The sequence below is a fragment of the Pipistrellus kuhlii genome, unplaced genomic scaffold (genome assembly GCF_014108245.1).
Source record: "Pipistrellus kuhlii isolate mPipKuh1 unplaced genomic scaffold, mPipKuh1.p scaffold_m20_p_10, whole genome shotgun sequence".
Classification (NCBI taxonomy): Eukaryota; Metazoa; Chordata; class Mammalia; order Chiroptera; family Vespertilionidae; genus Pipistrellus; species Pipistrellus kuhlii.
Window position 1 is genome coordinate 36,910,376 of NW_023425405.1, and position 12,171 is coordinate 36,922,546.

General features: G+C 39.5%; 1 protein-coding gene and 1 long non-coding RNA gene across 5 annotated transcripts in view; one reads left to right on the plus strand and one right to left on the minus strand.

The window, feature by feature from the left end:
- The window catches only part of PON2 (paraoxonase 2), a 30,448-nt gene that overhangs the window by 7,088 nt on the left and 11,189 nt on the right, over positions 1-12,171 (plus strand). For 2 of the 4 annotated variants that reach the window (XM_036429381.2, XM_036429380.2), the window contains exons 2-4: positions 2,540-2,610; positions 7,628-7,690; positions 8,647-8,702. In XM_036429381.2, the coding sequence (XP_036285274.1) occupies positions 2,540-2,610; positions 7,628-7,690; positions 8,647-8,702 (190 nt within the window). Of the gene's footprint in view, positions 1-2,539; positions 2,611-7,545; positions 7,691-8,646; positions 8,703-12,171 lie in introns of those variants that run through there. The other 2 variants (XM_045578421.1, XM_036429382.2) reach the window with 2 other exon arrangements.
- LOC118714281 overlaps positions 1-12,171 on the minus strand; it is a 28,439-nt gene that overhangs the window by 4,803 nt on the left and 11,465 nt on the right. The gene's annotated exons all lie outside the window — the stretch shown is intronic.

The following is a 12,171-nucleotide window of genomic DNA, read 5'->3' on the forward strand; positions in this document are numbered from 1 at the left end:
GTCACTGATCACATAAAGGAGCAAGGTTCTTATATTTTTGTTCTTAGATCCTTTACTAACGGCTTTATGACTTCACACTTGTCATGTTAAGGATGCTGAATGGTCGCTATAGTCCCAAGCTGAAAGAGTGGTGCCAGTCAGCTCTCTTCTTGTGTCTGCCTTTTCCATCAGGAACAAAAACTATCTTTGCCAAAAGCTTGGGTTATATGATTATCCTGAAATACAAAGGGAGCGGGAAAGCAAATATTCAGCTTGCCCGCCTCTGCAGTGAAAAGGTCCGAGGAAGAAAGAGGGTTAGAATGACTTTAGGTTTGTCAGCTAGTAGGGTCTGCCATTCTGGAATTAGAGGCCCACTAATGAGCAGGGAACCGGTAGTTCTGCCAACGAAAAGCCTAGCAGTTCTCTACTGAAAGAAGTTGAAACGTGATGGGTCCCAAAGATTGGAAGTGAAATTCTCTCTTTTATCAGAAAGACAAGAAAACATGATTTGATTAACTAGAAGTTATGCATGGCCCTTGTGTAACTCGTCAATTTTCATAGCAGGCAGTCTGCATGTCGAGAGATAATATTGCATAACTAAACTAGCTGATGAAGATTGCCCTATTAGCAAAGTGTAATCATCAGTCACTTATGCAAACTAAGTTGACTCTGAAAAATACCCCATATTGAACTGTTCAGACACATCTGGGTTTTATTTAATCCATATAGTTCATCTCCGAAAAAGGTAGATGTAATCATCATTATCCCTGTTTTTGTACAGTCAAATGGGTGTAATAGTAAGTTGTATAAAATCGGCACTTAGAAAGCGATACTGCAGCTGTGACCTACTGACCTAGCTTCACCTGGAATCAGCTGACCCTGGGAGGTCATCTAATCTCGTCTTTATTTCACACCTAAAGCAGACCGAGGCCTATGGAAATGGACTGACTTGATGGTGGTCATGCAGTCTTACTGCTGCGATAGAAACACAGCGTTTCACTCCTTTCTGAGAAAAACGCAAGAGCCGATGCGAGTACTGTCTCAATGTGGAACCTCCTAGCTGGGTGCCAAATCTCAGCTTCACCTCTGAGTCAATTTTCTCATCTCTGAAAAAGGAATAGTGGTACCCACTTCCTAGAGCTGTGCTGAGAATTAAATGAATTCACTCAGGGAAATCACATAGAATCGTGGCAGAATCAATGACCTCTTAGCTGTTTTTATTATTGATTTCCTTTTACCACCCATAATTATCAGCCACAGCATCCTCATCACTGCTACTACATTAGGCTAAATATAGCTGTCATCCCCTTTAAGTCACTCCGGCAACTCACAAACGTGAGTTATTATAATTTTTAAGTTTTAGTTACTTTATTTTTCATTTTCATATATTTTATAGACTTATTTTATTCATTCATATTTTATTGCTTTATTGCTATATTGTTTCAAGAAATTTACCACTGTTCGAGTTCTATGATTTCAAATACATGGTGATTAACACTTTAACTAGAAACTTGACATATGCCAAAATATATAGTAGCTGCCACCAGCTGCTGGTAATTCTAGGTTATCTAGGCTTAGTTTTTTGTTGTTGTTGTTTGTTTTTGTTTTTGTTGTTGTTGTTGTGTGTGTGTGTGCGCGCGCGCGTGTTTATTGAGAAACCAGTAGTCTCTCCCCCATATTCAGTGTCTGGAAGTCAGATGCTGTCAAGGAGATAAATAGGTGAGAGACAAGTGGCAAATTGTCCTTTGGTCTCTTAAAAGTGTGGATGGGTGAACTACTTTGAAAATGTAAACTATTCTGCACTCTTGGCATTATTTATGACTGCAGAGAACACCCAGGGAAGGTGAGACAGTGGGAGAGGAGAGGGGAATCCTGCAGTGCATAGCTTTCAAAACAATATAACCCAAATGTGTTTGCCCAGACTGCTTTGTGGCCTACTCTGAGAGGGGAGAGGGAAGATACTTTATTAGAGCTCAACATCATTATTTCTGCACTTTAATTTTCCTGAAACAACAACAGCAAGTACTTTTCCAGAGTAAGTGGTGTTCCCCAACCTTCTCACTCCAATAGATACTGTCCCTGGGATGGGACCCTCTCCACTTCTCCCGGAATAGCTGCTTGTGGCGTGTCCTCTGTGTGCCAGGCTCTGATGTGCCAGACTCTGAACAGGGCCCTTCTCTCTCAGCCTCCCTTTTGCATCTCCTGGCTCCCCTGGGTCCTCAAGGGCAGACAGGGCTTCTGGTTATACACCTGGGCTCTTCCCACAAGACCAGAGCTGTGCGACCTGCGGCCAGGTGCACATTTGCACAGAAACTCGCGTTAGTTGAGTGTTGACTTTCTTTCACAATCCACATTTACCTATGGAACTTGGTGATATGCATTGTTATTTTAACGTCATTCTATGTTTTATATTCCTTCCCTCGTCTTCCTGTCTTCTCTTTTCTCTGCTTTAGATTTATGCTGTGTATTCTGGATGGCTGTAAGCCCTCTTAAACCCCTTCTGCAACAAAGCAGGGAATACAATACATCAACAGGTGAATTTTTTTTTTTTTTTAAACAGGAACCGACTTAAAGCCTCCAGTGAAGTAGAATCCGTAGACCTTCCGAACTGCCGCCTGATTAAAGGCATTGGTGAGTACGAGAAAACGCTTGTATACCTTCCGCTGTTTGGCCACCAACATCCAACCACTCATTAACAGTGTTCTGGCACGCCACTTACCGTTTATCAGAGGAACAATCACATGAGAACAACTAAATGTTTAGCCAATCTCTTTTGATCTCATGCCCCTTGTATTTATTTAATCTTCTCTTTTATTCTCACTGTAATTTATTACTTGTATAATCCTACATTTATTGTTTGCTTTCTTGCTTGCTCAGTGACATTCTGAACTATTTTTTATAAAGGATGTATTCCTTATGGTATCTGGCCACGGAGGTCTGGGTTCCATTAGCCTAGTAGTCAGCTAGTAGCGGTAAGACAGAAGGAAAAGAAGTTATAAAATAGAAAAATAGCAATCTCTCCACAAACATCTCTATTCCTGATATTTCCAATGCAGATGTAAACAAATACATGCATACGTCAGAGATATTGCTGGTCTGGGGCCAGACCATTGCAATAAAGTGACTATCACAATCAAGTGAGCTGCAGTCTTTTTGCTAGTGGAGGGTCTTTGTTTTACTTTGTAAAACAATCAACATCAGGGAAGCACATACGAGTATATATCTACCCTTTTTCACAAGTGGCATCTTAGTATAAGATTATGTTCTGCAACCTGCTGTATTCCAAACACGTGAGCAGCTTCCCACATCAGCTCAGGTATCTAACCCGTTCTTCATTCTTTTTAATATTTCCACGTACCATGACTCTGCTAACCATTTCCCCCTAATACACATCTGCGTGGTTACAATTTTTTTTTTTGCAGTGACACACATATTAGGGAACATCATTGTAGGCAGAGCTCTTGCATTTGTTTGTCTGTAGGATAAATCCTTAGCAGTGGATTGTTGTTCCGTGAGTGTATATGTTTAAAGTTTGGGTAGTCAGTGCTATATTGCCCTCAAGTAGGTACCACGCATAGTCTCAGTACTGCATATTTATGGCCACCTTCTCTCCATCCAGGGTTCAAAGTGTTCTTCCGGCAGAAATAAAAGTGCAGTGACCTTTCTTAGTCACACCCAGGAAGGCTCCACGCTCGTGACCCCTCTGCGTTTGCAGAGAGCCTCTTGCACTTCAAAGTTTCTTCCGTTCCGCTCCTCGCCTCTCCTCCGCACATCTGTTTCCTATGTGCTCTGGCTCCTTGTTTCCGCTGCTGCTTTTCTGCTCTTCCTGGTCCCATCTCTCTTCCCCTGGACTCCTTCCTCGAGGGGCTTCTCTTTGTTGCAGTTGCCCAAACACTTCACAGGAGGATACACACTGCATATTCCAGGACCAGATGGGCCAGATCTGCGCCGGATCACACAGTTCTAGAACTAACGTTGCCTGGAATCCCAAGAAACTCAGCCAGGCCCCCTGCCTTCTGGCTGCCATCAGGAAGAGCCCCCCCTCAGAATTGGTCACCAAGCCAAAGCCAGATGGCATCGGGAAGGAGTGTTGTACAAGGTTGGAAGGTCGAGGCAGTGATCTTTAAGGTTCCTTTCGCTGCTGAGTTAATAATCGTCCAATTATTAAGCGGCCCGTGGCCTTGTGAAGCCCGCCTCCTGTGAATTCAAGTCCCAGAATAGACAGGAGGGCACAGCCAGACACAGAACAGGACAAACTGCCAAATGGTTGCTGTTACAACTCCCTGGGATGGGACGGCTCCTCCGAGAAAAACAAGCCCAACAACATTTGTATTCCGAACGAACATCTGTCTGTGCTGCTGACCTTTATGTGGTGATGTGTGTGAGCTGCTGTCTGGAATGGGAAAGAACGGGAAATATGTCACCTGTGGCCCCTCCCGCAAAGTGCTTAATGCCTCTGAGGCGCTTCAAAAGGCAACAGAGCGGAGACGATGAGTGATTAGAAGCACATTTGGGATACATTTTTAGATCTAATTAGAATTGGGCCTTCCCCCCCCCCCCCCCTTTCTTTCTTTTGGCTTATGCTCTGTGGTTAGCACACACTATAGGAACATTTGTCGAACGCTATGTTAGCGATGCATGATGGATAATAATAGCTCGTAACCACAAGTTACACGTTTTTAACAACAGTTGTCTTTCCGGTGGTCTTTGATTACAAGGAGTAGCGGTGTGCTGGGTATACTTTCCCATGTAGGCAAAAGCACTGCTCAGGGTATGCATCCTGGATAGAGAGGCTCTCATTTTTAGTTTCTATCTTGGAAACAGTAGTAGCCTACACTTGAGACCAAGTAATTCCTCCAAAAGATAAGACCACTACCCCGGGACCCTTTCCTCCCCTCACCCTTGCTCCCCAATGCTACACACACCAACTCTGCATTTACCATGGCTGGAAATAAACTGTTTGCAACTCTTGGGTGCTTTATACATAGGTACATACTCTGTTTTAATAAATAATAATCACCTACCACATAAAATATAAGATATATACCTCCTGTGGAACAGAGAATGAGTACACTATTCCATTTTTTTTTTCTCTTCCCAGTATATCTTACAGAAATAAACTAAAATTTTACCCAACCAAGATTTGGCATTCTATCAGTATCTAAATAATAGAAATAATAACAATAAGAACTAGTTAACTCTGTTTGAGGCTGGAAAGTTTGCAAAATTTTCTAATTTTTTTTTTTAATGCTTGCGTTCAGAGACATGAACTAAAACAAAATTTTGAATATATTATCTCTCTCAAGTGATTTAACAGTTTTATATACTTGGCAATCAAGACCTTTACAACAACTGCTACTTGGGAGATTTAAAAACAGCATTAAAATTTGTAGCCTTTGTCATTAAGTACTTTATAGTATGCCTATGAATAGGAAAACAACAAAAACCCATTACTAAGAGATATAGACTTTTCTTTTCTTTTTATAACAGATAAAGACCCAAGACTCAGAGAGATGGAATAACCTTTGCAAATTCTCTTTCTAGTATCGCTCTCTCTTAGTGATTCATACACATGCCTAAGTGATAAACTAAAAGTAGAAAAAATAGGCTGTATTACATATTGGACACTCTATTGGGTATGACAAGGGCTGATTTGCTGTTCTAAAGTTTTAATAAGGATCATAGAGAAGAGAGAAACTTATTTCCCCTTACATGATAGTCCAAAGATAAGCAAATGGCTTAGTGATTACATGGCATTGGTCATCCTGGGACAAAGGCTGGTGAAGCAACACAACTCCTGTTTACATATCGCTTCTTTCTTGGTCCAAGACTAGAACTCGGGTTAGTTGCCATTTCCCATCAGAAAGGGGAAGAATGAAACTTTACATGGATATTAGTTTTACTTTATTTTACCTGGTAGTTGCATACATCTTGTACTATCAGATCCCATTAACCTAAACGTAGACAAATGACCAGCAGGAAAGAGCAGGAAATATCCAAAGCTCTGTTGCCATGTGCCTGTAGCCAAAAAGGGGGAATATGGATACTGGAGAGCAGGTGGCCATCTCTGACACAGAGAGGTAATTGCTAGCGGAACAAGAAGGGATCAAAATCAGATGTGCTAAGCCAGAAGACTGTCTAGAAAAAAAAGTTTTGAAAAGTTTGAAAGAAAAGAACAGGATATGAGCTGGTAAAGATCTTGGTGAGAGGCATGGAAGCAAGCATTTTTGGGCAAAAGCCAACATATGGAATTGACCGCAGTTGAATTTACAAAGTGAAGTGTCTGTAGAGAGGAACCAGGGGATGGTTCTGACAGAAAATTCATTAAATGTGAGGTTGTATTTCTCCCCCAATGTGCTTTTAAGTCAGAACAAAAGGATTTAAGTCCCAGCTTTCCAGTCTGTGATCTTGAATAATTTGCTTAACCTTTCAAAATCTCCATAGTTTGTACCCCAAAATAAGAGATAATGATTATTCCTTTCTAGGGTTATGAAAGTTATATGAAAAGATGTATATAAAGTACTTAAAAGGAGCCTGATACTTGGTAAACAATATTTGTAAATAGCTACTCCCATTACTTTACTATGATTATTGTTGGAGAAAATATTTCTCCAGCATTGACTACCTTTCAGTAATTGCACCTAAGAGGTCACAGAGGTGAGAAGAGGTGATAAACACCTACTATAGTAATGGCAGTAGAAATGGAGATGAGGGAGTAGATCTGGAAAACATTCTAAAGAAAGCTACAGGTAAGACATTTCTGCCCTCCCCGCCCCCTTGGAATTAGGTCGTGGGATTCAACATAAAGAAGTTACAATACAGTTGAAATGAAAATATATTTTTAAAACATTCTTCTTTCTTCATTATTTAAACAATACTAATTTTGTAGAAAATTTTAATTAAAGAAAAGTATAAGGAAGAGAATGAAAATCACTCATTCACTCATAGTCCTAATATCCAAAGAAACATTGTTGATTTTTTTCTATGTATTTTTTTCCCCTGTGTGTAAGGATGTATACAATGAAATATAATGATCTTAAATAATTTTTAGGAACTACAACTTTTAATTGAGCTCCTACTAAATGGATCCAGAAAGCAAAACTTGAACTAGAATTGTGTGTGTGTGTGTGTGTGTGTGTGTGTGTGTGTGTAGGGTGTCCCAAAAAATGTATATACACACAGTTATTTCTTTGAATAATTATAAAGAAAGCATTTATTAAAACATAATTCATTTCCAAAATTGAGCTAAAAAGCTGTTAAAGTGTGCATACATTTTTGGGACATCACGTATATGTACTGTAGAGTTCCTTTGGTCCCTACTCGCTACTAGTTGAGCCCCACCATGGGACTAGAGCCTAGTGGTTCTTAAATTTTTTGAGTATCTCAAACCCTTTTTGAATCTGCTAAAGGCCCAAAACCCTTTTCACAGAAATATCTGCACATACAGAAAACATTTTACATTGCCTAGAATTTCAAGAGATTCATAGACTCTTTACAACCCATTTTGACTCCTTAGGGATTCACAGACCCCAGGTTAAAAGTTCTTTCACTAAATCTCCTTTCTAAGGAACAGGCAGATGATCTTTACAAAGTGAAGTTCTTGGCATTTTCCTTTTTTTCCTTTTTTTCCTTTTCTCTGCTATGTTAGAGCCAGCAACACTGGAAACAACCAGCCAAATGCAAACTCATGAATCAAAACGAAAATGGCCAGGTAGATGCTGGTCTTTTTTGTTTGCTTGTTGTTGTTTTTTTCTTCTTCTTGTGTTTTTTGTTTTTTTTGTTTTTGACAACCTAGACAATAATCCTATGGAAAGTTCTTGAAAGGGAAGATTGGATTTTGTGGACTCAAAGAATATGTCATGATTTGGCTTAATCTAAGCCATTTTTATTTCTCTTTTCTTGTGTTTGGGTCTATTATCTGTCTGCGGAATTTACACAGTGAGACTGCTGGGAAGGCCTTTATGTCTAATTATTTGCTGTGCTGTGTGGAGTGTACTGCAGACAATCGATAAACAATCAATAGTAATTGTAGTCTGCCTCAGAGACAAGCGTTAGAAGCTTCAACTGGCTTAGGTGCCTGGTATTTTTCATTAATTTTCTTTTGTCCCCCCCCCCCCCCCCCTGTAATTTAAAGCCCAAATTTAAAGATTAAACAGAAAGCTTTCTTTGCTCATGAGAACAAGCAGGCATTGTTTTTTAAAGAGGGACTATGTAATCCCAGGTGTTTTATCTCCGTTAATGAGGGAGATGTCTGTGATTGCTTCAGATTGAATGAGCAGAGAAAGGGACAAGGCTATTTGCATGGTTAAATGGCCAGGAGCCCTTCATTTTGAAAGTAATATTCCCCTGATGTCAATTACTTTTGTGCAGACATCTGGATTTTATCGGCAGCGTGTGCAGATGTCAACTTTTTCTGTATTATCATTGGAAATGTGGTGATTACTTGACTTTGATGGGAGTAAACATAAAATATCTAACATTTAAAGTCAGAAGTTCACTGCATGCAGGGATTTAGACTGACGTTTATTGAAGAGGGTAGTTCCTTGGAAAAAAGTCAGAACCATTCCTAAAGATGGACACTGGTAGAGTAAACAAAGTCCTAGTTATGCTCTGCTTAACAAACAACAGAATTTGAATGTGACATTTGTGTATTTCTTGAACCTGCAGAAGCTGGCGCTGAAGACATTGACATCCTTCCCAATGGCCTGGCTTTCCTTAGTGTGGTGAGTACCTTCTTTTGCCCCAATCCAAGAGGAGGAGGTGCAGGGGGTTTGATGAGGCCCGCAGAGCAGTATCTTATGCTTTAAATTCCTCACTTTTAAAAACATGTTTTGAGGGAGGAAAAAACCAACACAGATCAAATAGGATTTTTGAAAACTACCTCAAACTTATTTGAATTCAGAGATGAAAAATTCTTTAGTAGTTGATTTATTGTTCTTTATATCCCCGCTGCATTGCACTAAATATCCCATTGCACTAAATATTCCATGGCAATCTGTGTCTTAAAAGTTTGTTGTGAAAAAGATTATTTGGGGCATTATTGCGAATATTCGAGACTACATTATATTGTTTCAAATACAGCATCTGCCTTTTTTTCCCCATTCGATATTCAATTTGGAACTAATATTCTTGCTGTTATTTATGTACTTATGTGTTTATTTTCAGACAATATACAACTTTCCCAGACAAGGCCAATGTTTTCCTTTCTCTTCCTTTCCCGCTGAATAGCCTATCATAAATAGAAAGTCATTCACTGAGTTTATTCCACCCCTTCACTGTTCCTCCATGCTTATATGCTTAAAAGCAATAACCTCTGCAGGCATACGTTAGAAAGACCTCCAGGGTGATTGGCCTGTGGAATGCTGGCTTGCATCAGTGTACAGGGCAACTGGAAAACTGTGTACGTGGGCTGAGGGGACGTTCTGACCGCCTTTCTTCCCTGGCCAAGGCCCAAGTGAGGGTGCGGGGTGGGCATCTTCGTGGGTTCAGTTTTGCTTGAGGAGGCAGGCTCCGGTTTGAAGGCAGCCTGTCATTACTCTTTTCCCTCTCAGCATCCCTTATTCTCAGGCTCTGAGATTCTGGAAGATGTGAAAAAGTTGAAGATGTTCTAGAAGAGAGTCACAACACTAATCAAACAGTTGTCAGACTTAGGAGGAAGGTGAGAGAACTCAGCTTAGATGAGAATGAGGCGAGACCGCTCGCCAGGCTCCTGGTGGTGTTTATATGAAAGACAGTGAGCGGCTGGCTGTTAGCACTGAGGGGAAAGGGAACTGCCGTGGGCTTTGGCAGAAACACCACTGTTGATATTACATTTTTAAAAGACAGTTGTAAAAAAAAAAGTTTGATGTAATAACCTACACAGAATTAGTAAAATGATACTTCTTGTAGGACCTTGGGTCTGTTTGCACATATGTCTGTTGGCTTAGGGGGGAAAAAAAAAGTAGGACTAATAGTTAAAATTATACATAACTAGAGATGCAAAAATTCTGAGTAAAGTAGAAGGCAGATGCTTTTTTTAATTTTTTGAAAAGGAGGTGTTGTCAGAGATTTGTGTAACCCAGAACACCCCCATTTCAAGATTTTCTCCCCACAGGAATAAATCTGAATTTGGAGGAGTGAAGTCTCCTACTACATAAATCGAGAGCAGTTTCAGCAGAGGGGCTTATGGTAGCCACAGTGATCTTATAACTGTCTGCAACAGAATTGCCTCTGGTGTTTTTTTGTTTTGTTTTGTGTTTGGTTTTGTGTGTGTATATATCCTTCCTTGGTTATATAACTTGCTTTTCTATTCCTTTTTTCAAATTTAGAAATGAGCCCACTTTGTTTCTTTCATTTACTCAGCATTGTTTCTAATATTTCCCAGAACGTGCTCCTTTCCACATGACTGACTCCTACATCACGTCAGTTGTTTGTTCTTCTTCCAAGCCATTTAGTTCAATCAACACATTCTGTTCATCGGTAATGGATTTGAGGGTCACCTCAAAATTAACATCGCACTTAATGAGGAGTTGGATGACATAGAGTCGACCGTAAAAAATGATTTAAATGGCAGTATGGCTACTCTTAACACTACTGAACGGTACACCTGGTATGGTGAAAGTGGTATGTTTGTGTGCCTTTTACTGTGAGTAAAAATAAAATAATGTTTTTAAGAAGAGGAAAAACAGATTTAAATGTTAGGGAGAATTAAAATAACCAGGAATAGTCATCACCATCCCCTGTGTGTGGAAACCCTGCTATTTATGGGATATTGATAAAGAATAGAGATTATTAACCACTGAAGTGGTGTTGCCAGATCGCAATCGCGAAGTTCCAGTTTATTCTACTTGCTGGCCCTGCCAGCCATGAAGTTGTGTCATTTTGATAGATTTCTTTTTAATTGGAGAGAATTTCTTTTATGTCCAATTTTGTGCATAGAATGAGACTTCTTTTAGTACTCTTAAATTTGCACAGAATATGACTGAAAACTTTTAAAAGAAGAAAGACCTTGATTATTTCAGTGAGTGCCAGAAAAGTATTTGATAAAATTCAACCTGATTAAAAGGTCCATGAAAACTAGAAATAAAAGATAACTTTACAGAAACCTATAGCAAACATAGTTCTTAGTGATTAAATATTAGCTGCTTTCCCATTAATGTTTAGAGAAGGAAGAAAATGCTCCCCCCTAATACTATAACCACTATCAATCTACTAGAGTTCTTCATAGCCCAAGAAAAAGAAATATGAAGTAAAAAACAGACAAAACTGCTATTATTTTCAGATAGTGTGGGGGTCTGGTTTTTAAATTCTCTAATGGTTGGATTCAAAATGAACATATAAAACTAAATGGCTTTCTCATGCACTAAGAAAAACCAAATAGAAAATGTAATAATAATAATAATAATGATGATGATGATGTTTTATTCAGCACACCAAATTCTCCAAAATTTATACAGAAAAATAAATGAGCAGAAATATTTAAGACTATTGTGTAAAGACCAAGCGATGAGTGTGCAATATGGGGACATATACATATATTTCCATATCTATCTATATCTCATATCTTATAAATAAAGCTATAGTAATTAATAATAATATAGTAATTCATGTGAAGATGCATTAGTCCCCAAACTGACCAGTATGTAAACAGGAATGTAGTGCATGATAAAGGTGACATTCGGAATCAGTGGGAAAAGGACAGACTGGGTGCCACACACTGACCCAGTTCCGGGTTCAAGCAGTGAACAAATGAGACAAAGTTCTGACTCATGTTCCAGTGGGGGGAGAACAAATACATGTCAGAGAGTGGCAGCATTTGAGCAACATGTAAAATAAGGTGAGGCATTGGAGAGTGGCAGCTAAGGTGAGGGTAGCGTCAGACTGCCATTTATATTTGTATATATATGAGTATATGTCAAATAGCACTAAGTGACATTTGGTGTAGATATAAGAAATTGGGGGAAGCAGTCCTAAATCATGGTGTGTGTGTGTGTGGTTTTTTTTTGTGTGTTTTTTTTTTTTTTTTGGGGGGGGGGATTCCAAGGCAAAGGGGGTAGGGTGTATAAAGGCCCTGAGGAGAAAATGTGCTTGGTTTGTTTGAAGAGCATTAATGGCCAAGGCAACATGAATGAGGACAGGGTAGGGGGTGAAGGGGCAGAGATGGATGTTTGGGGTGGGGTACAGTAAAGGAGGTGACCAGGACATTTAGGCTAT